Source organism: Dromiciops gliroides, chromosome 1 (assembly GCF_019393635.1).
Source record: "Dromiciops gliroides isolate mDroGli1 chromosome 1, mDroGli1.pri, whole genome shotgun sequence".
NCBI lineage: Eukaryota > Metazoa > Chordata > Mammalia > Microbiotheria > Microbiotheriidae > Dromiciops > Dromiciops gliroides.
In genome coordinates, this window is record NC_057861.1 from 600,444,078 (window position 1) to 600,467,710 (window position 23,633).

Below are 23,633 nucleotides of genomic sequence, written 5' to 3' on the forward strand. Positions count from 1 at the left end.
TTTGGATAGTACCTTGGCTTGGGTCCCCATATCAGCTAGTTGGGGATTGAGTAGCAATACCCAGAAGTCTCAGAAGGGCAGTAGCACTAAAGATAGGGCAAATAGCATTCCAGATGGGAAGCTACTCCACAGATGGCTAGCAGGGGTGGGAGGGACAACACCCAGGTGTTAGTACCAAAGATGGCTCACCAGTTTTCCTTTTTTTTTTTTTAAAGTCCGATTTGCTGCACGTCAGTAAAATGTTTCAATTTTCTATTTCCCAGCATGCTGAGGCAATCACTAGCTAAACAAGAAGGCAAGTGAAGGATCTAAAGGCTTTTTTTTTTTTTTTTGTATCTCCATTGAGGATGTGGCAGTCTTATCTATAGAAACAGAGGTGATCTGGAAAAACTTCATTTGGGCAGAGATGAGTATTATCAGAATTTTAAATAGAGATCTTCCCTGCAGTTTAGTCAAAATAGTGAAATTGCTATGAATTGCATAGCTAAGCAAAAATACCGAAAGTATCCTAAGGAGTTTTCTTTATCTTCTAAATAGCTTTTTCAATCTCCAAGGGAAATGGCCTCAAGGCTTACTGGAGAAGGGGGTGGGGGAGTAGAGTGGAGGACTGGGATGGGAGGGAATGGGGAAGGACAGTAGAGTCTCTCATAGAATTTATAACTTTCCCTTGAGATTCTATATGGAAATGCTGAGCAAGATGAGGAGGAGATGAGATTATATTAGGATTCTGATTTTAGGGGGATAAACCTCATCTTATCTATCCATCTATCTGATATAGGGGAAAATGGGGTACAGGTTGGGGTTCTTAGGAATTCCTCTTTAAAGAATTACACCCTCTCGCACACAAAACGTAGTTAGAACAAGGTGATAGTTTATTTAGGAGCAAGGGAAGGGAAGGGTGGGGGGAGGGAAACCATGAAAGAAATCCTTAGACTTTTCATGGGGAGATTTGGCATAAAGCACATGGCTCAGAGGTACCAAATCTCCTCGAACAGGAGACTGGAAGGTACTTTTATAGAGGCCTGATGGGGGTGGACCATCTGCCTGTGGAAAGTTCCTTTAATGAAGGTGGACCATCCCCCACTGGTGGTAGCTGGGAGAATTGGGTGAGGAGTGGAGGACCATCCCCCACTAGTAGTGACTAGAGGAATTGGGTGAGAGGTGGCTATGGATCCCTCCTCAGAACACAAAGGCCGAAGCCACACCCAAACTTATCTCCCCAGGATAAGGGAGACCCGGAATGAAGGGTAGGAATCCCAAGCTAGCTCAGTCCGATTTGGTTCCTCTAGGCCTTATCTGTCCTCTGGTTTAGTTTCTCAAGGAGAAGATTCCTCGGTGTGCCCCAGAGAAATTCTGGGGTGCTCTGCGCCCCATGACATATCTATGTGTGTATGTAAACATGTGTATATATACACACATCTATACATAGAAAAATAGATCTATTGATCGATAGATAGATAGATGGATGGATGGATAGATGTGCATGTGTGGTCTCTATCAAGTAATGTAAATTTGTACATTCCCAGAGGCAGACTGGCATTTGTACCTACAAAAATCCTAAACCAACAAATATCTGTATCTATCCCCATATTTATTTTGATATTTATATGCATCTCTAAATATAGACTAGACATTATAGAATATATTTCAGCAAACTTTTATTGGCCCCAGTATAACAGCATGAAAGGAGCCCACATGAGAGAGAGGATTAATGAGGATAAAAGAAGAAAAAAGAAGTCCACGGCTGTACCCTTGCTGGATCTCAGCATAAGTCAAACTAGTTTTCAATGAACACCAAAATCAGTTGAACCTTTCTTTATGCCCTATCTGATCTACCACCACATATCCTGCTCCGGCCCCCATCTTCTCTGTACCTATTCAAATACTATCCTTCCTTTAAGCTACATGTCTGGCACCTCTCTCCTCTGTTAAGTATTTCCCCAATAAATCCAACTCACGACAATCTCTGTCTTCTCCCTGTCAGAGGAGGACTGGAGGTGGGGGTGGGGGAGAGACCATGAGCAAAGGCTTTATAAAGAAAGCTTCAGACGAGTCTGGTGCTTACAGAAATAGCAGAAATAGTAGATCTTTGATATGATCTGAAGCCCTTTAATTCAAAGACAAGGGCTTTTTCCACAACACAATGTTGCTACCAGCTCCCTCAGCTCTCTTGGAGAAAAGCCTACCAAGAGAAGACCTAATAAATAAAATAAATTTCTTTTTATATAATATATAGAGAATAAGCCACCAAAACATTAGGTCATAAATAATTTAGCATCTCATCTGACCCTCTGCTAAGACAAAGAAAAATCTTTCTCCAGAGTACTAAAGACTATCCAACATTGCTAAGAGGTTTGGGATAAGTGGTTTTGTCTAATACCAAGGTGGGGGGGGGGGGGAGGGGGGGAAGATAGGAGTCTTTGTTTAAAGAACACTGACTCATTTCTCTTTTCCTCTTAAAAAAAAAAAGGAAACTTTGTCATAAGGGATAGTTCTCTGGGTTGTGGGAGGTAGAAGAATACAGGGGGAAATGTAGGCAAAGTAAAAATAAAAGATATCAATAAACATTTATTTAAAACAATATTAATAGGACACAGCCTGCTCCCCTGGCTCTGGTCTCACTGGCTTCAAGCTCTCCTCCTCCAATCTCCCATAACAAAGAATCAGCTCATCCCACAGAAGTTAAGATGTTTTGAGGAAAACTGAAAACTTGGGAGAAAAAAATGCCCAAAATAAGCTGATGGGTTGATATCACAAGTTTTTCTCTGATGGCTTTAACCTTTAAATCCTTCTTTTCACCATGAAAATAACAGGGATACCCAGAAAGGGCACACAGATACAGATCTCCTGTTCTCCATGTCTGCAGAGCAATGATGACAGCTAAAAACCTGACAGTTTTCTTTTTCTAGCACCTGTCAGCCAAGCAGGGAGTCACATCCAGTCCACTGACCCCCTCTAAAAGAAAGATGAACAAAAAAGAATAAACTTCTTGTCATAAACTGATTCATACATGCTGTGTGTGAGAATAGGGGCCTGTTTCTTGGTGCTGGCCAGTCCATCGATACTCAGTTAAGTCCCCGGTTCCTACAGATCTTCCTTATTACCCAAAGCAAAGAGGAAAGGAAAGGATACAAGAACAATAGCATGGACACATTGGCCAATCATGTGGGCAGCAAATGTGGAACCCAATCCAATTTTCGAAGTTTATTTTCCATGCTGAGTCAATTTACAAAATCAAGTACAATTTTATCAGTCTATTCTCATTAAAAAATAGACCAATAAATAGTGTTTTGAGACCTAGTTAATATCAAATGACTCACATCTGCTCCACAATGAATGTCTATATTCCTTTGTCTGACCATTTAAGGCCTACACAGGTAGGTGTACATCAGAGGGTTAGAAAGAGAGGCACATACACAGATCAGCCTTCATAGTGAAAGTTCATGTAGTGGTTCAATTTGTCCCTTTGAGAGCAGGTATAATCATTGTCCATATAAGAACAAAGCTCCCTTCCTTTACTTAGAGCCCAGTCTGGGTGAATGCATCAACCTGGGATAGTTTACAGAGAAGTAAATGTAACAAATCTTCTAGCTTATCTCCCACCAAAACCCAAGAAAGGGTCTTGATGACATTAATGATGAATTGGCAGCATCCCCTCCAGTTAGAGAAAATGATTCATAACTCATGTGAAATTATATGTGAACTTGGTAGTGTTGCCCTAATAATAGCAATGGTAGCTGATTGGATAGAAGGGGCACTGTGGTAGCATTTCATATCACACTGCTGCTAGAAATTCATTTGTCAGGAGGAGGAGGCATAGGAGGAGACATCTGGATAGGGAGAAATAGAGTAAAAAACATAAGTCATATTGTGATGAGAGTGTATTACAGGCCTCCCACTGCCACCCCATTCCAACCCTGCCAGAAGGAGGAATTAGGTTATGAGATGAAGAATCAATCACCAAATTGACTTAAAAGGAGGGCAGAATGGTGAGGGGGAATTCATCTGGACATCTTGATCACTCTCTGCTGAAAGGACACCAGAAACACTTCTTGGTGTACCTCAGTGAGCCTTTAATCCTTCAGAAGGTAAAGGAGGCAACCAGGGATAATTATAGTGCTTATTCTGACCAATAAGGGTGAGGAGAAATGACTGGAATTTAGGAGCAAGTAATCACATCACCCTCAAGTTTAATAAGACGGATAATGTGATACATTCTCTAGACTTGGGAAGATTTGGAACTCCATGTCTTTAGTAGCACAAACAGTACAGCCCATACCTGTGCATGAAAAGAAACCTTTAACCAACTTCAGTTTTTTAAATTGCTGGATTTGTATTCATGGGTGCTGAATCTGGAGTCAGAAGAATGGGATTTGAATTTTGCTTTTCCCAAGTTCAACCTGTGCTACACTGGACAGGTCACTTAACCTTTCTGGACCTCAGTTTCCTTATTTGTAAAGTGAGAGTATTGTACTACATGATGCCTAGGCTCTAAATCTATGATCCAATAGGATAATGTCACTTTTTTTGTATTCATTTCTCCATCTGTCTTCAGTTTCATCTTCTATGCATGGTTTAGTCCCCAAACTACAATTTCTCCTTACCTTTCAGAATCCCTGCCTTTCTTAAAGATTAAGCTCAGAACCGCTTCCTGATGTTTCCACTTAGGGAACAGAAAAAGCCAAAACAGTACTTGTTTACATGGTCACCAAGGAAGAGATCCTAGGGGCCAGGCTGGGATACACATGTCCAGGATTGGTATCAAGAGGTAAAGAGTTCTTGGGTGGGAGATACCCCTGGAAGGGCACTGGACTCCAGCAGAAGCCCTTTCCTCTTCAGCTGATAGGGAGGATCCAGCTCAGGATCTCTAAATGCCACCCATCATTTGATAGGGCACAGAGGAAGGCCAGAATATTTCCTTGGAACAATACACTCTGACGTTTAGAGCAAGTTACTGCTCTTGTGCTTTGCATTCGCAAAACCACCAGAATCAAGAGAGTTGAGTTTTGCAATGAATATTAAGAAGAGCAACATAAATGACTATTTTAGCTATCTTGCTGACAGTGCTTTGGGGTGGGGTGTGGGGTGGGGAAGGGGATGAAAACAATGGAGATGGCTCCTATTTTTCCTTGCTTTTCTCTACCCAGGGGAATGATCGTCACAGAGAGAGAAGTACAAATCAAATATGCTTAAAAAGGAAGTGAGCTTATTAGACCCTTCAACTCCTTTTGCCTAGATCATTCCACTAATCTCCTAATTGGTCTCCCTGGCTCAAGGTTCTCCTTATTCTAATCCATCTTCCACACAGCTGCCACAGTGATAAAGCACAGATCTGACCACCTCAAATCTTAGCTTGTTCTTGAATCTAGCTTTCACAAGATAAATGAGATGATAGGGGAAAGCATCCAGTTGGCTTCACTGACTATCACCTGGCTCAGGATACTAAACAAATTTGCAAGTCACTATTAATGGTCTTTGAAAAATTGTGAAAAATAGATGAGAGGCCACAGGACAAGAGGCTAGCAAATGTCCTAATCTTTAAAAAAAAAAAAAAAGGAAGAAGGTGGATTCTTCAAGGTATAGGCTAATAAGCATAACTTCATAGTAAAATTCTAAGACCCACTAACCTCATTTCCTTCAGTGGCAGTGTTGGTAGCCTAGTAGGTCAGGAAAATACAGAATAGGTTGTGCAGTGGCTAGAGCACTGGGCTTGGAATCTGGAAAACATCTTCATGAGTTCAAATCTAGCTTCAAATGCTTACTAGCTGTGTGACCCTGGGCAAACCACTTAATCCTATTTGCCTCAGTTTTCTCATCTGTAAAATGAGCTGGAGAAGGAAATGAAAATAATTCCAGTATCTTTGCTAAGAAAACCCCAAATGGGGGTCACAAAGAGTCAGATACCACTGAAAAATCAATGACTGACTTATAGCTGAATTTCCACAAGACATTTGAACATGTATCTCATAATGTCCTTGTGAACAAAGTAGACAGTGCAATTAGGAGGTTTCAGAGCTCACTGGATGATCATTAACCAGGAGGAAGTTCTTCACCTGGGTTACCCTCTAACTAATTTCACCTGAGCCCTCCTTGCTTCAAAGCACCCTTTTATTCCACCTCACCTGGCTATTATACTGTTCCCTGAATTCCAAACTTTCACTTAGCTCTTTAAGATTCCTATTTCACCTTCTCTCCCTCCCAGAAAGCCTTGTCTTCTACTTGACTAAGGAAATAGAACCCATATGCTGTGATCACTACACTTCAAGACTTCTGGAGACCACTCCTCATTCTCTTCTTCTTTCCTCCTTTCTCTGAGGAGGAAAGTGATCCTTTTCTTTGACAAGGTCAATCCTTCTCTTGCTCCAGTGAATTTGTCCCTTTTTGTCATTCCTCCTTTTACAGTTAAGTGGTGCAGTGGATAGATATATCTATCCATCATCATCAGGCCGACCTCAGTTCAAATATGACCTCAGACTTACTAGCTATGACTATGACTTACTAGCTGTATGACCCTGGGCAAGTCTCTTAACCTGTTGGCCTCAGTTTCTTAAACTATAAAATGGGAGCAATAATAGCATCTACCTCCCAAGGTTGTTGTGAGGATCAAATGAAATAATATTTGTAAAGAACTTAGCACAGTGCCTGGCACCTAGCAGGTGATTAATAAGTGTATGTTTCCTTTCTTCTTTAATCTCTACTCATCCACTGATCCCTTTATGGCTGCCTTCAAACATCTCTAGGCTTCTTTGATCCTTAAAAAGTTTTTGCTTGACCCTCTCATTCCCTAAAGCTATCATCCTATATCTCATCTTCCCTTCACAGCCAAACTCCTGGTTGACAATTATCACCTCCATTTTCTCACCTCCTACTCACTTTCCAGCCCCTAGTAATCTGGCTTTCAAATTGCTATTCAACTGAAATAATTTCTTAACTTCTAAGTTCAGTAAGCTTCTCTCAGTTCTCATTCTATCTGACTTCTCTGTAGCTTACCTCCCTTGGTTCCTGTGGCACTTCTGGCTGTGCTGAATCATCACACATCTCCTGCCCCTTTGACATGGGTGTCCCCAGGCCTCCATCTTGGGTTAGTTTCTCTTCTTCCTCTGGTCCAGAGATTCTCTTAGAAACTTTATCAGATTCCATAGGTTCAATTTTCATCTATACACAGATATCCACCTCCATTTTCTTTCCTGAACACTAGCACCATATTGCCAAATGCAAAACATATCTACCTGGATCATAGATCAAGTGTTTATACTTGAGGAAACTTAGGTTAATAAAGGTTAAGTCTCTTACTCAGGGTCACATAGGTAGTAAAAGTTGCAAAGATGAGATTTGAAGCCAGGTTTGGGGGCTGTGGATCCAGCACTTTTCCCATTGTGCCATGAAGGGACCCAATGTCCTCTCATCATTTCAAATTCAATGCTTCCAAAATGGAATTCATATTTTCCCCCCTAAAAAATCCCTCTTCCAAACTTCCCTATTTCTGGTGAGGGTACTAACAGCATTACAGTTACTCAATTTCACAACCTAAGACATCATTGACCCTTCCCCCCCCCCTCATTCCCAATAGCCAATCAGTTGTCAAGTTCTGCCAATTCTACATTCACATCTTTTAGATCTGTATCCTCCTCTTCACTCCTTCAACCATTACCCAAGTTTAAGTCCTCATTACTTCTTGCCTAGACTACTGTAATAACCTCCTAATTGGTTCTCCACTCCACAATTGCCAAAAGAATATTCCTAAAACTATAATTTAATCCTGTCGTTTTCCTACACAAAACTTTTCAGGGGCTCCCTATTGACTCTAGGATAAAAGACCTGTCATTTAAAGCTCTCCATGATTTGGCTTTCACCTACCTTTCCAGACTCATTTCCTATTACTCTTTCATATATTGCATATTTTAGCTAAAGTGGCCAACTTCCCCAACTAAACATGTCATTTCCCATCTCTCTGTGCCTTTTCACAGGCTGTCCCTGATTTAGTCCCCAAATTACAATTTCTCCATACCTCTTAGCATCCCTGGCTTTCTTAAAGACTTAACTCAGATGCCACTTCTTGAAGTTTCTACTCAGACAACAGAAAAAGCCAAAACACATGCTCACCAAGGAAGAGGGCTAGGCCTGGATCTTTGTGTCTAGTGTCAATATCAAGAAATAAAGTGGGAGATGCTCCTGGAAAGGCATCGAGTTCCAGCAGAAGCCCCTTCCACTTCAGCTGATGGTGAGGGGCCAGTTCAGTAGCTCCAAAAGCCTCCTATCATTTGATCGGGCAGGAAGGAAGGAAGGAAGGAAGGAAGGAAGGAAGGAAGGAAGGAAGGAAGGAAGGCAGGCCAGAATAATACCTTGGAAGAATATACTCTGACCCTTAAAGCAAGCTACTTACTGCTCTAGCACTTTGCATTCCCAAAGTCAATAGATCCCTGTAACTCATTCTCCTCAGGATTGATTAGTTCTACAAAAATGCAGTTTGAGTGAAATCAGTAGAAAAAGGGGAAGCTGAGGCAACAAGAACACAGTAACACATATGTTCCTGAAGGAGTGAGGGTGGTCACTTGCAGATACCTGGGAATTCTTCCATAAACCGCCACCTAGCTGCCCCCTATTTGGGTCTTTTTAATGATATTAATAAGGTCTGATATTTTTCCCACACTTTTAATGCCCCATTTAATTGTGTTGCCTTTAGCATGATTTATGATTGGTCCTATCTGGCTGCTTTCCCCATCTTTGTTCTCTTTAGTGACATTTCTTCTTCAAAGGAGTTTGATTTGACCATCCGCAAAGGGAATACAAGTGGATGAAGAATATGTAAGGCCCAGATTTCAAAGTGCATTTGGAAGGATACCCTGTAGAAATAGTTCAACAGTACGGACATCTGAGCCAGACAACACAGATGGACAACAAAATGGACCCAGATGTGAACAAGAAAAGGAGAGCTGGCTGGCAAACTTCCGTTAGCGACCTCAAGCTTCCAATGAAAGCAAAGGCCCATCTTGTCAATACTGAAATTTTACTCATGTTACTGTATGGCAGCAAAATATGAAATACAATTACCCCCATAGAATTAAAAATGAACCTCACACAGATGGCAATGGAGAGGTACATGCTGGATGAGAGAAGCTATAACATATAACCAGTGAAGAACTCCAAAGTACAGGAATAAAAGAGATTATGCAATTAATCATGATAAGAAGAGAAGACAGGCATGTCACAGGATGAAAGGAAGGGATGACAAGTGGACTGTTAGAATATTCTTCTGGTATTCTTATGATGTCAGAAGAAAGCAAGGAAAATCTCTCACACACTGGAGATGGGACCCCACTCCCCTGCCTTTGACAACTATGCAGGAGGACACGAATAACAGACACATATGATGAGCAAGAATGGATGGGCTGCACTCTGTATCATTAGAGAAAACCTCTGAATTGATATCACAGATATATTTGAGTAAGCAACTATGATACTGTAAGTGAGCATTTAAGTTCACCTCTATACTTCTGGAACGCCATGTTCATTTGATTTTCCTGTCATGATAATGAGAAAGGAGAGAGCTAATGACTATTACCCCAAAACACTTAGGAAGGGGTTAAAAACTAGTTTGGATCTCATGGTTGCTTCCCTCCCAACTCCCAGCTTTCTGACCAAGTCCTACAGGAAGCACAGTCTGACAAAAGTAATGATTTTCTTATTCTCCAATATCCTCACAAAGAAATGCCCATAATTGAGTGCCATAAGGTTTTCATTCACAAAGAATAAGTAGCTTTAATCCATGTCACACCAGCAGCTTCCCTACCTCTTGTAGCTGGAGTCTGACTTTGGTAACTGCTCTAATCCAATGTGCTCTTGCTTGAGTAAATGGTGAAGAATGATTCTCTTCAGGATAACTTGGAACAAAGAAAAAAAAGTTCCTTTAGAAACAGACCATCCCACAAAACAAAAATGCTCAGTAAGATCTACTACAACTAAGGAATATCCAAAATCAAATAGCAGCATTTATCTGACCCTTTCCATGGTTTACTGTTTCATCAATTGTTTTCATCCCCAAGCCTATTTTATTCACTATGTGTAGACTAAACACTAGACTGAGGTTTGGCAAGCTATGCCATGGGCAATGAGATGGCAGCCCAGTGATTCAAACTGTTTATATGGACTAGAGCAACTTATCATTGATCCCTTTGCATCCCCGTTCTTTTCCTCCTCAACTAGAGAAATTCTTTAGACCTTGAAGAAGTGAAATGTCAACTGCCTAAGGACCACCAATCTCAGACAATATGGAAAGGTTGTTGACACTGACCCTAAACACAAAGTCCCAGGGCTAAGGATTTCAACCCCATTATTGCCATTGACTTTCCCTGAGTTGGAAAAAGAACTTCTCAAGCCTCATTCTGTGAAGCAAACAATGGTGATGAACAAACATCTTGTAGGGAGAGATGACTACCTTACATTAAGCCAGATCATTTGGTCATGTTTCCTATTATTGACAGTATATAATGTTCAGTTAGCAGTAACTCCCTTCCTTCCTCCCAGCCTTGGGATAACAGAGAAGTGTCCATCATCCAGCCATACAAACACTTGTCCCTACCACAGTCCCTACCACTGCTCCAAACAAGGCTAGGTTATTTGGTCTAATCCAAATGTGGGCCACTTACTGGTCAGAAGTATAATTCCAAAGTTTGGCCTCCTTTGCCTCTTCCTTATCCCTGTCTGGTGAATATTCACAAAGAGTGGACACTTAAAGGGAAGGAGAAAAGAAAAGGCAGCTTTGTCTTTCTAGAAAAGTACCCAAAACTAGAGTTAGCTCTGGGACATGATAGACATGCCATTCTCTTTTACACATTCATTTGCCAAGTGACCAGTCTTCGCTGCTCCAGGACTCAAGGTGAGGGATGGGCAGAGTTTATTATTCTGCTTCAAAATACCAAGTATTTTAGTCACCCTCAACCACCCTCCCTCCACCACCTGTCAGCTACTCCTGGCTATCCGACTGACTAATGCTGCCTGGCAGTGACAATACACTATTTATGGGCTTAGCTCCTATATGGATTTTAAAAGGTCAAGTTTCCTATTTCTTTCTTATAAGTCCAAATTGCTTAATACAAGATTAAGCTCTTCTGGATAAGGATAAAGGAATGACTTTTAATGGCTCGGTCCTGAGTCATCTGGCCTTGGGTACACTCAGAATTTAAGAAATGCCATAATTTGAATCCATAAAAATAATCCATAAGGCAGCCAACAGTGGCCAAACTCTTCTTGCTTTTTCCACAATGGTTTTCACTTCTGAATAGCATTAGGGTCAGTTTGGGAACCAGAGAAGTTAAGCTGAGGTGTATTAGAAGGTCAGGACCTGCCCCCACAAGAAGGCAGTGCTGACCCTGTACACTCACCACCTCTGGAACTGCAGCATCCCAACAAGGACTACCAAAGTCCAAGGGATTCATGTTCAGCAGCGTCAATAGTTCATCTACTGGGTTGGCTTTTTGTGAGGGGGGGCAGTGTAGAGAGGGGCTTGGAAGGAAGGGGGAAGAAACATCTTGCCATGATGGAGCCAGATCTGCAAGCTCGGAAAATCCCCTTTAAGGTAAAAATCCCCTACCTCTCCTGGTTGCTCTTAGGTGGCTCCAGGTCCAGGGGAAGGTGAGATGTTTTATCTTCTTTAACCATTTCTTTTGGCTCACGAGCTTTTCCCTTCTCAGTTTCACTGGCCACTTCCAGCAACTTCTCCTGTTCCCCCAAGCCTGCTTGGCCATCTTTTGTGTAGCTTCCAGTACTGTGGCAGGAATGAATTGAGTCTCTTTCTCGATGGTCATCGTCTTGCTCTGAGCTATGAACATGTTCATGATACTGGTCCAGCTCACTCAGCTGTGAGCTTCCTTGACTCACATTACAGGAGGAACCATACCTACTACTGCCAGTGGGGCTGTGAGAAAAAGAAGAAAACAAAGACAAGTCAGAAGTTAGAGAGGAAAAAGGAAATGAATAGAAATTAGTGCCCAGGCAGAGCTTAAGAATCAGCAGGGGAAATGCTGCTTCCATACAGCAGCATCAGGGATTTTACATCAGGGTTCTCAGTGGGAAGACCTCCCAGTCCAGTAGAACTACTTTCTAATTAACAAAAATTACAGTAGAGGAAAAACACAAAATGGAGTTGACTCCTGGGTTCTCCAAAAGCTTTAACACCAGCCTTGTATTCAGTTTCAAAGACTCTTACCTGCATATTATATTTCTATTGATAAGACCAAAGAATTATTTAAAGCAGTATAACACTTTTACCTAAAAATTTCTCTCTACCTCACAATCTTCTCAGGAAACTTTTATCCAGTGGCTGTCATAAATATAATTTTCTATTCATTTTCCATTTCCCACAAAGTGGGTAAAAACATTGGAAATGGAATGATTGAATATTGTACTAATTTTTACTATTTCTCTGAATGAACCTTAGTTTATCCCTTGAGACAGCTTTTCTGTTTCATTAAAGTGAAGTCTCCCTTTTCTCTTTCCCCACCACTGAAAATGTAATGATTAATTCTCATATTAACCACAGGCAAACAGCACTGCTCTTTCTGCTGTCAGTCACAACCTGAGATGAGCCATGGAAAGAACAAAATCAGGACCACAGAAACTCCACAAGTGGAAGATCTTGTTTTATTGAATAAAATAACTATACTTTTGACCATAGAAGCATCACAAACATATCCATGACAGGTAGCATTCTCACAGTAAGTCACTCAACCATTTGTAGGCCATGGTCCATTTCTGCCTGTATTGGGCACATTTCATTTTGAAAGGCAGAACCATGCCAGGTGTCCTTATTCCTGGAGCAGGCCCGAATATCTCCTCACTCTATCCTCTCCCTATTCCATAGTGCTAGCATCCATGTTATCCTCCTGTACCCTTTATTCCTCCATAAGCAATCCACTTATGTAGCAGGAGTGACTGAAGGTGACTGAAGGAAGCTGAGTGAGGGGTTAGCAAAATGAACAAATAGCAATAGCAAGGTAGGCAGCATGGAAGAAAAAGTAGAAACGTTAGGAAGGTGCTACCTTAGACCAACAACCTAGGTTGACTGTTCACTAACCAAGTCCACAGCACTGTCCTATCTTTGGAATTTGATACCAAATAGGTCAGAGACAAATAAGGCATTCTTGTTCAAAGGATGACTTCAGGCTAGCCCACTGCAGATGGCCAAATAAGATGTCCTCTTATTATTTCTGTCTTCCTATTGGGAAGCCCAGGGATGCTTCACAAATTCAATTAGACCCTGAAAATCTAGACTTAGATATTAAAAAGACACCATGGGTCAGTTTGTTTATCCCCAGCCCTATCACTCTTTTCTTCTGGCTAAGACATTGTGAAAACAGAACCAGCTGGATTTTCCATGGAGGAAGGAGGAAGCCTTCACACTGAAGGCTTGTGTTCATTCCTTTCCCTTTGCTGAGAGCAAATCTAATGGGAAAGAAAGAAATTGGAATGGTTTTTCAAAAACTGCTATTCTTGGGCCATTCCCAATAACCCTTGTGAATGATGTTGGGAAAGGAATTGTATCAAGGTTTGCATTGAGCATTTTCCTGAGCATAAATTGAACAACTGACCTTCACCTTCCTCTCTACTTCTGCAAAGTCTATGACCATTCCTGTTCAGTTGGCCCAGACACAAATGGCAAGGCAGCATTTTAAATTTGCACTTGATTGTGCCTCTCCTGCAAAGGAAATACTGTGCCTTGTACCTACTTCAATGAACAATGTTCTTGGCTAACCAGTGATAGGAGCATCAAAGGACAAGTTCATCTCTTCTACCACTGTCTAGAAGGACAGTATTCTAGACCTGTGAGTAGGGATGACCCATCTCATCTGGGAATTCTCTTGGACCCAAGGGTAGTGACAACCAGATAAAGGACATCAAAGGTCCACTACCCTAACCAAAGGGTGATGGTAGGGAAGAAGATGCAAAGATCTGAGCAGCTGAGGGGCATGAGTTGAGTGTAGAGTGTAGATTTTCCACATAAACCTTAAAATGCTATAGAAATGTGAATTCTTATTGTTTTTGTTCTCTGTACATCACATCTAGCACCTTCACTGCCACTGGAAGAAGTACAACAGAAGACTGAAAAGTGAGAAGAGTTTAAAAAATTGTCCCTCACATACATAAGAACAAGAGAAGTTTTGACTAAGTAGTTTAGACTCAAAGGAATAATGAAGCCCACTTTCACTGATACTCATATGGAAGACTTGATTTTTTCCTGCTAGTATTCCTCCCTGCCATCCACCCTGACCCCATTTTTCACTCATTATGCAGCACAGATTTTCCCCCCAAAGCATCAGAGTAAGGCTCTTTAGCAGCAGATTCTTTTAAACCAGTAAATGAGGCAAATGAGTAAATGACTAAGCTCTTCAAGACCGCATACCCAGGAGCACAGCCCCAGAGGGACTAGGATAGATAAGCTAACACAAAAATACCACAAGTTAAAAGGGAACAGGCTGGAGAAGCTGACACACTGTCTATTCTACCTACATCTAACATGAAACAGACACTAGGAAACAGACAGAATAATGATAAGGCTGTGAATGGTAACACAGGGTGCTAGGTCTACTTCTATGTCACTTGCATTATAAATGGTCAATTGCTTGAAACCATTTATTATGCTCTCATTGAGAACAGGCCTTTTCTCAGTCACTGATTCCATGATTCCTTTCAGTGTTGTCAGCTGGGATTTGCATGAGGGGTCACCATCGATAAGAAGCCCTCTGTCAGGCACAATTTCTTGCTCTTGCTTTTCCTTCTGCTCAGGAAGCTCAGGCTTGGGGCAAGGTTTGCCTTCCTGTTCTGTGAGATCCGTGGAGGAAGTTACGATATTCCCAATATGATGATGCTCTTCACATACCAGAATTTCTTGGTTGATATTAATCACTTCAGGCCCTGCAAGGTCTTTGGTGCATACATTCTGCATGACTTCCAGATCGCTGGAGGATATAGTTGGTTCAACACTAGTTCCAGGTACATCAAGAGGCTCTGAAGCCATGTTTTCTCTACTTTGGCCATGACCTTGATCACTTTCTATTACTAAAACTGGAGGAAGGGTCTCTGGAGCCCCCTGAGAAGTACTCTCTTTGTTTTCCTTTTGCCATAGAAATGGAATGTCTAGCTTCTTTCCAAATCCTAGTTTTAAGCCACTCTCTACTGCATTCCCTTTTTCCTCATTGCTTCCTTCAAACAGAACTGAGAACTTCTTAAAACCTGACATGAAACCTGACTCTGTTGATGCTCTATTCCCAAAAGAAGATGAAGGAGAAAAGAAAGAGCCAAGTGATTTCCCACGATCAGCAGCAGAGGACAAGAAATCAAACTTTGGCAAATTAGGCACATTTGGAATGTCAAACCTAGATTTTTGTTGGCTTGTTTCTGGGGCAACAGTAGTTGAGTTCTTCATGGAATGGCATTCACCAGTATTTTCCTTTGCTTCTGGGATGGCACACATCTCTAATTGCTCCTCCAGTTGTCTTTTGGTCTCTGGTGTGCTATTTGAGTTGGGTGGGCACAAATTCACTTCTGCCTGATCATCCTTGGTAAGTTCAGTCTTGAACCCATTACTTAAACAGGACTCCAACAAGTCTTGACTTGTCTGAGTAGCTGGCAGGTCTGGCACCACCTCAAGTGTATGATTTAGATAAGTCTCAGCAACTCCGATGAGTGCTTGTTCTGGAAGAGGAGTCTGGTTGGTTGTACAAGCAGGGTCCATATCTGCTTGTAAAGTAATTGAGGTATTCTCTATTTTGAATGTGTGCTCCATGCTAGTACCTTGTAATTCCTCATTCTCTCTTACATCACCCAGAGACAATGTTGGCATCACAACATCATTCCCCAAAATGGAAGAATCAGAAGCATTTAACTCAGGCTCTTTGGGTTTAATGAGAAGAGTTTTATTGTCCTCCATTTCAATTTTCAATCTAGAGCCATCTGTCAAAGCTTCTGACTTTTCATTGCCCTCTGCCCTTTCAGAGTCATGGATAGCTGATTTCAAAGGAAGAGCTTCTGAGTTTTCTTCTTTCTTGGCTTCCTTTTTAGGTATTGATTCCATAGTCTCTCTGGGACAATTGTCTGGAGGGTGGGAACTCACCTGGAAATGTGAATCTTGTTCATGAGTCTCTGGCTTGGGACCTCTGAATATGCTAAACAACTCTCCTGTGAGAGTCTGAGATGATGTACTAGATGAAAGACCAAAAAAGGAAGTTTTCTTTGGAGACTGAGAGGCTCCTCCTGTCATTTGAGATGGGGAAAAAAGTCCAGAGAGCGTTTTGGGAGATTCACTCATTCTCCCAGAGAAAGATTTCATTTTAGTTATGAAGCCTGAAAATATTTCTGCTGGAGAATCCAAAGTTGAATTTCCTTCTGTGGCTTCTATAAGTTTGCTCTGTGAACCCAATTTATTCACAAACTGATCAGAGAAAGGGGTTGGCTCAAGGTTTTGCTGTAAGCTATCATTACTGGTTGCTTGTTTGAGCAATTTCTTTGGCAAATTCAACTGGTCCCCAGTAAAACTCTCATTTCTTTGAGTGTTAGTAGAATCATTAAGATCATTTAGGTTTTCAGACATGTGGATATCATATGAAAGGGAATTACATAGGAAATCACTAGTAGAGATCTTCTGACCTGAATCTTCTTTTTCATAAGGCTTTTCCATAAGGGGTTTTGCAATTTCCGTATCCATAAAGAATGTTTTCTCTGGTGCTTTAAGTTCTGGAGAATAAGAACTGTCTTTCTGTAAGTGAACAACCTGGACTGAAGACCCTAAGGACAGAGAATCTGGTGAATAGGTCTTTGTTTCTCCATTACACTTGACCACATCAGGGGTGACATCTGTGGTGCCAATGGGGAGAGTACCAGCACCCACTTTCTGCTCATGCAGTTCCTCCATGTGTGAGATATCCATGTTTCCATCTAAACCTACTTGTCTGTCCATTTTGTCACTGGTGGCTGCGAAAACACTTGGCAGCTTAGAGGGTTGTGAAGTTACTGGAGGTACACTGATAAGGGTTTGTTTTTCAACAGTATTTTGCTGCTTTTCATCCCAGAAAGACAAGTTAAAGAAACCCAAACTGGAGCTACTCTGAGAGACACTTTTACCACTGGAGCCCCTAGAGGAAAAGAAGGCAGGCAGTTTAAATAATCCTTCTCCTTCTTGAAGTTTAGCACTTGGGCTAGTAGCAGGAGCTTTGTTTCTAAGTTTTTCTGATTCAGTCAGGAAAGAAAATATACTCTTGCTCGTTGGAAATTCTGGCTTTGATGTAGAGCTTGCAGTGGTTGAAAAACTCCCTTGCTTGCCAAAAAACTCATCTTGTTTGTTTGAACTAATTCCATCCAATGAATCAGAAAACGTCTGATTATTTCCTGGATCATCCATCGTCACTAAAGACAAACCTTCACTATGTTCCAATGAAGAGTCTTTGGATAATTTTTCAAGATGGTTAACGCAGGAAGTTGGACTCAGTGGCTGATCTAAGAGTACACTTTTCCCTATGCTGTTCTTCCTTTGGGTCTCTCCAATCAAAAGCTCCTTTGGCCCACTGTCATGGATAGTGGCCTGTTTGTTCAGGAGCCTAGTTCTAGGTTTTCTTGATAAAGAAACAGGTGTAGAAGGAAGTACATTGTCATCCTGACTGGCTGGTTGCATGATATTAGTGCTTGTCGTGATTGTTTCTTGCCTGTCAGTACTTGAAGGAATGGAGACTCTCTCAGCTGACTGTGAAGGTGACACATCTGCTTTAAAGAGATCCCCAAGGGAACCAAAGAGAGATGAAATACCTGTAGACTCTCTCTTTTCCTGGAATTGTGCCTTTCCTTCTTTACCATCATTACTTTCCAGGCTTGGTGAACTGCCCTTATTACTCTGGGTCTTAAAGAAGTCAAAAAATCCAGATGTCTGGGTTTTATCTGTTGCTGCAGTTACAGAAGAATCTTCTCCCCGACTGAAAAGTTTTAATGCACTCTTAAACAGTGTTCCCTCAGGTTCTGTGGAAGATTGACTCTCAGGAAGCTTATTTTGCTTCTGTTCATTTTTATTGGACTGTGATCCAGAAGGAGTTAGAATAGGATCAGTTGTAATAAGTTTATGCTCTTCTTCACCTGGTTTAACATCAGGAGTTATTTGGCTTACTTGTGAAGTTGATCTTAAACTTTTCTTTTTCACGTGAGTGTTCTTATTTATAGGTAATGCTTGCTTTTGGTTTTTAGTAATTTCTAAACTCTGAATATTAGAAATGGCTTGTGTCTTTGCATCTTTCTTGGGAGGAGTTTCTTCCACAGTTTTCAAGCTCACTGCAAGTAGCCCACTTGGAGGGTCATCATTCGGTAATTCAGTTGATTCTAACTGTATATCCATTTTTTTCATGGCAGAAGTCTCGAAGGACTCATTTTTATCATAATTCAAAGTCTTCCCCACAAAATCACCCAAAGTAGAAAAAAAAGAAGTCATTTTGTTAGTGGGCAACCTCTCTGCTATATCCTTAGGGCTTGTGATTGTGTTTTCAGGAAGAACCAAAGGTACAGCCTGTTGAATATGGAAATCAAAATGTCCACCTGATGTATTTTCAACTATAGATTGCTTTTTATTTTTCTCACTAATCTGAGTCTCTCCATTTAAATCCCAACTACTCAGCATTTTGGATTGACTTCGCAGATCAAGGATGTCCTCGAGGTCTTCAGATCTTTCTTTTTCATGTCCCAAAGCTACTTTGAACTTCTTAAATTTATATCCTGAAAAATCTAATGGCTGATCACTTTGGCAATGCATTGATTCCTCAAGCATTTCTGAAAAAGTTTCGAAATTCATATTCATTAATTTTTCACTTCTTTGCAATGCCATAGACAAATCAAGAGGCTTATGAATAGAGTCATCTAATGGTTTCTGTTTACCACACCACAATAATTCATCTTGACTGCCAAGAAGGACTTTGAAGCCACACATGGCAATCATGTTATCATCTAACATAGCATTTGATATAGCATCCATCTGGAAATCATAATCCAAATACTCTTGAAAAGAAGAATCAAATCCATATACATATACATATTGCCCAGTAGAATCGGTGAGCAGAGAATAGATATATTGGCCATCAGTGTACACATAATGCCCATATTCCCCATCCTCCGATGGCCACCATATTCCATTTTCAAGCCATGACAACCATTCATGGTACTCATGATCAAAACCTAAAAATGTAAAATGTTCATCTGTTCTTAAGGACTCTTGATCAACTAGAGTCCACATTGTTTGGTCATAACCTGAAGAATAACTTAAGTCAATGGGCAATTCTTCAAAAAAATACTTATTATTAGCTTCAAAAAGTGGAAAATGACTACAGTTTCCATTCAATGAGTTAGCTGCCCACATATTCCCTTTTACTGAGTAGTCTTCATGAAATGCTAACTGATCAGGTGATTCATATGGTAACTCACTGCAGTCAACACCATCCAGATTTGTTATCCATTCCAATGTATTTGTGTTTTCATCTTTTGGGCAAAGATTAACTATTGAGCCATCTGATCGAGGGCAGGAGAAAACTTCAGCTAGTGGAAGGGCATTTTGATTTAAAACATAATAAACTGGTTGCATGATTTCATTGAGATCTCCAGAGAAGTCTTTTATGCCAGAATTCCATTCAAAACCCGAAAAACTATTCGTGTCCCCAAAAGTCTGGTAGTAGTTTGATGAACAGATAATTTTAGTCCTCAGTAAAGATGAATTCGACTCTCTTGAATTTTCTTGTAGCTTTGGCCCAGGAATTTGGTGAGGAAACTGTTCCCTAAATAAAGACTTCTTCACGAGTTCCTGTTGAGTACTAGGAATACCATGAGAAAGAGGATAGTCAGAAGAAATGCAGTACTTTTCATCTGGTTTATTTGTTCTTATAGGGTTTTCATCTGCCCAAGACTCACTTACTTGTATGCTTTTATCTTTCTTTTCAGGCAAAGATAAGAGGCTTTTCAAATTGCTAGAAACCTCTTGCTTTTTAACATGATTTTCTTGATTGATAGCCTCATCTGAGGTCACAGGCATTTCATCAAGGCTAGAATGTTTACTTACAACCAACCACTTTCTGAAATCTAGAGACTTGGACTTTGCCTTATTTGGTTTATCATCTGCAACATTTTCATTTGATGCAAACTTAAATATTCCAGACAGTAAACCTGGGGTACTATTTTTCTGATGGGGATTTTCATTTTTCATATTTAATTCTTGTGGACTAAGCAGATTTTCAGAAGAAAATCTCAGCTGTCCATAAAGTAGGTCTTGTCTAGTGCTTTTCTTAGAAGTGTCATCCGTGAATTTATCTTCTTTAGTTTCACAGGCTGATGTTGATTTTGAGATGTCAGCATTTAAAACTAATGAAGACACTGTTGAAGTTACTGCCTTTTGCTTTAAATTCTTACTTCTTCCTGAAAAATTAGAAACTTCATATTCTTTGGGTACAATTATGGGTGTGCCCAAGGCATCTTTATCACATTGATTTCCATCTCCTAGTTTGTGCTGAGTTTGGTGGATTTTTTGCGAATCCTTAAACTCATCGGGAAGATTGGAAATAGTTTCAATTGAATCAGATTTTGCTGAATTATGTTTGGCTACTTCTGGGCAATTGCTTTTAGGTTCTTCAGCAGCAACTAAAGGTGGGTCATGACAATGTTGATTTGGAGGGGCTGTAATGTTGTCTGTGGAAGCAAATTTAAATAAAGAAGGAAAGATACTTCCATTTTCCTTTAAATCCTGCTGCTTTTCAGAATTACCAAGAGACCCCAAAAATGGAATATGTAGCTTCCCACTGAAGGAAAATGAACGTTTATCTTTCTTTGAACTGCTTTCTGAAACATCAGACTGGTGAACTTCCATGGATCCAAATGAAGCTTCTTTTAAAGATGATTCAGGGGAAGCAAGAAAAAACTGACTAAAGGATTTTTTTAATGGGCTAAGGAAAAAACTGTCATCAGAAACTTTGTCTACCTTTAAGGGTGGTAAAGAAGACGATTCTTTATTTATGATCCTTTTATTTTCATTTCTACAGTCTGATTCACAAGGAACTCCTGGTATATCTTTGGCACATACTTCTTGCTGACTTGGCAGGTGAGGCACATATGTATGTGTGTCTCCTTCTGAAAGGCTCTCTGTGCTATCTTTCACACAGGAAGAACTAACTGAGTCTGAAAGTTTATTGGTTACTTCTGAAGAAAGTGAATCTTTACATGGATAAACTTGGACATGGCCAAGAGTCTCTCTATAATTCACATCTAACACTGCTCTGCAACTATTGCCATTTATTGAGGTAGCCTCCCTTTGTTCTGCCTCATGGTCAACCTTTACATAGCTTTCTTTTGCTGTTAGAATACACTGGTCAGTTTCTTTTTTTGTTTCTTCTTTTTCTGAAAATATCTTTAATGGATTTATCATATTAAAAATAGAACTCATGACTGAACTCTGAGCCTGTGGGGAAGGTGAGTCCTTTATAGTACTTTCTAATGGATCTGATTGGATTCTGATAGATTCTGATGAATCCTGAAAACTTAGAGCTGCAGTCTTAGTATTTTTACAATCATTTTCAGAAGTTGTGTCCTGTCTGCCAGCATTTGCACTGTCACTTGTTTGAGAGGATAACAGAGAATGCACAGAAAGGTCTCTTTCTCTTTGGCCACCTGTTTGTAGGCTTGGTGATACTGAATTGGCTCCAGCTCTAGAATCTGAACTACTATTTTCCTTTTGGGGAGAGATTTCTGCTTTCTCAGGAACTAAGGAAACAAGCTTTTCCACAGAAGCAGAGAGATGCTTTGTTCCTGAGCCCACCTTTTCAGTGAATGAACTGAACAAAGAGCTGACTGTATTTTTCACTCCAGTCAACTCAGGGAGGGGAAGAGTCTTGACCTTGCAGTCCTTGCCATTCTCCTGGGTGGGTAAAGGTGGTATTTGATCCACTGGTGATTTCCGATCTACAGTATCAGAAGTGCTATTCTGTTTATATTTTGTTTTAGTTTTTGAAAGAGAACTAAATTTGTTGATTTCTTCTTCCTTCTCAGCTAAATATTCAGACACTGTTTCCACTAAATACTGTAACTCATCCATGGTATCAACATATTCCTCCTGAGGTTCCTCGGTAGGAGATTGCACCAACTCTTGCATGTGACCGCCCATGTTTTCTCCTTTAACTTTATGTATTTTGGAATCACAATTGATCCTTTGTGGAGAGAATGCTGAATTTGTTGCATAAGAGTTTTTGAGATACTCTCCATAATGGTAAGTATTTGATGGACACAATGAAAGTAAAGCTAATTTATCCAGCTCATCTGGTGAAACAAGGGAACAATGCAGTTCATCAGAAGCACTGCTATCAGATTCTTCAGGAGTAAAATCAGTGTTGGACTCTCCTACGCTAATTACCTTCTCACAGTCTTCAAGATAATGTGAATAGTTATATTCAACACTTTCCAACTTGGTGGCACACTTGCCACTTTTAACTAAAAACCCATTTTTGTATGGACGCAAAACAGGGTAAATTTGTTTTTTCTTTTCAGTGTGGAAAAAATTATATTTTTCAGCATTGGCATATCCTGAGAATTTATTTTTAGTTTCAGATTTACTTACTACCTTAGCACCATAGGTGGAATCATGAGATTGCAAATTTCTATGATCACATTGGTTTCTTTCACCATCTTCAAAACTATTGTATCTAAGTTTCTTTTTCCTTCTCCTGTCTATTGTATTATATTCTTTAGGGTATCTGGAAACAGGAAGTATTTCTGATTCAATACTAAGATTTGGTGTGACAGCAGATTTCCTATGTTGCTCCTGGAGTTCCACCTTTTGCCAGTTCTTATACTTTGCTTTTTCTTGCTTGTAATAATTTTCATCAGTTTTGTAAAGGTTTTGGATTTCTTTTAGCTCTGTTTCCTGCCAATTCCGATCATTGTTTTCTAAAAACCCTTCTATGAGTTGCTCTCCTAAATTTTCATATATATCCTCTTGTTCTTCATCTCCAGGTCTAGAGATAGCTGGAATGATCTTAATTTTTTCATTTCTAACTAATGGACCTTGTCTGGCATGTAAGAAGAAAAATAAAAGGGAAAGGAAGGAAAAGGAGTAATGGAAGGGAAGGGAGAAAAAAGTTTATTTAATTTATTTATTTTATAAGAAAGATAAAATAATGATGTTATTAATTTGGTTTGTACAATATATAAAATAATCCAAATTAATAAAACTATAAATACTGTTCAAAGAAAAGAAATATTAGAATCCTAAAGCAATGTCATTCCTATGAAGTAAAATAAAATAATTTGTCTGAAAAAATATTATAACAACCAAAAGGAAAAATTTGCTCATGTATGTATATGCCACATTTTGTCTCTAAAGTTAGTTGTCTTTTAAAGTTAATTCTATTTTCATTGAGAAAACAAAATGAACTTATATTATCAATGCCTAAAATAAATTTGTAAGCTTAAAATCTTAGAACTAATTATTCCAAACAGACTTATGATATATTCATTGGTTTTAAGAAAAGTTCATTAACCCAATTGTTATATGGCTATAAAAGATAAGTTTGGGTTTAAAGAAACACCAACATGGCTGTCCACTTGCCTAAGTAAGTCTTCAGAGTCCATATAGC

General features: G+C 40.0%; 1 protein-coding gene across 1 annotated transcript in view; it reads right to left on the bottom strand.

Annotated features, from left to right (window-relative positions):
* UNC13B (unc-13 homolog B) overlaps window positions 1–23,633 on the bottom strand; it is a 353,350-nt gene that overhangs the window by 111,361 nt on the left and 218,356 nt on the right. Inside the window, exons 10-11 of the mRNA XM_044002642.1 lie at window positions 11,591–11,914; window positions 9,791–9,881 (exon numbers count right to left, since the gene is read on the bottom strand). Coding sequence (XP_043858577.1) covers window positions 9,791–9,881; window positions 11,591–11,914 — 415 coding nt within the window. The remainder of the gene's footprint in view (window positions 1–9,790; window positions 9,882–11,590; window positions 11,915–23,633) is intronic.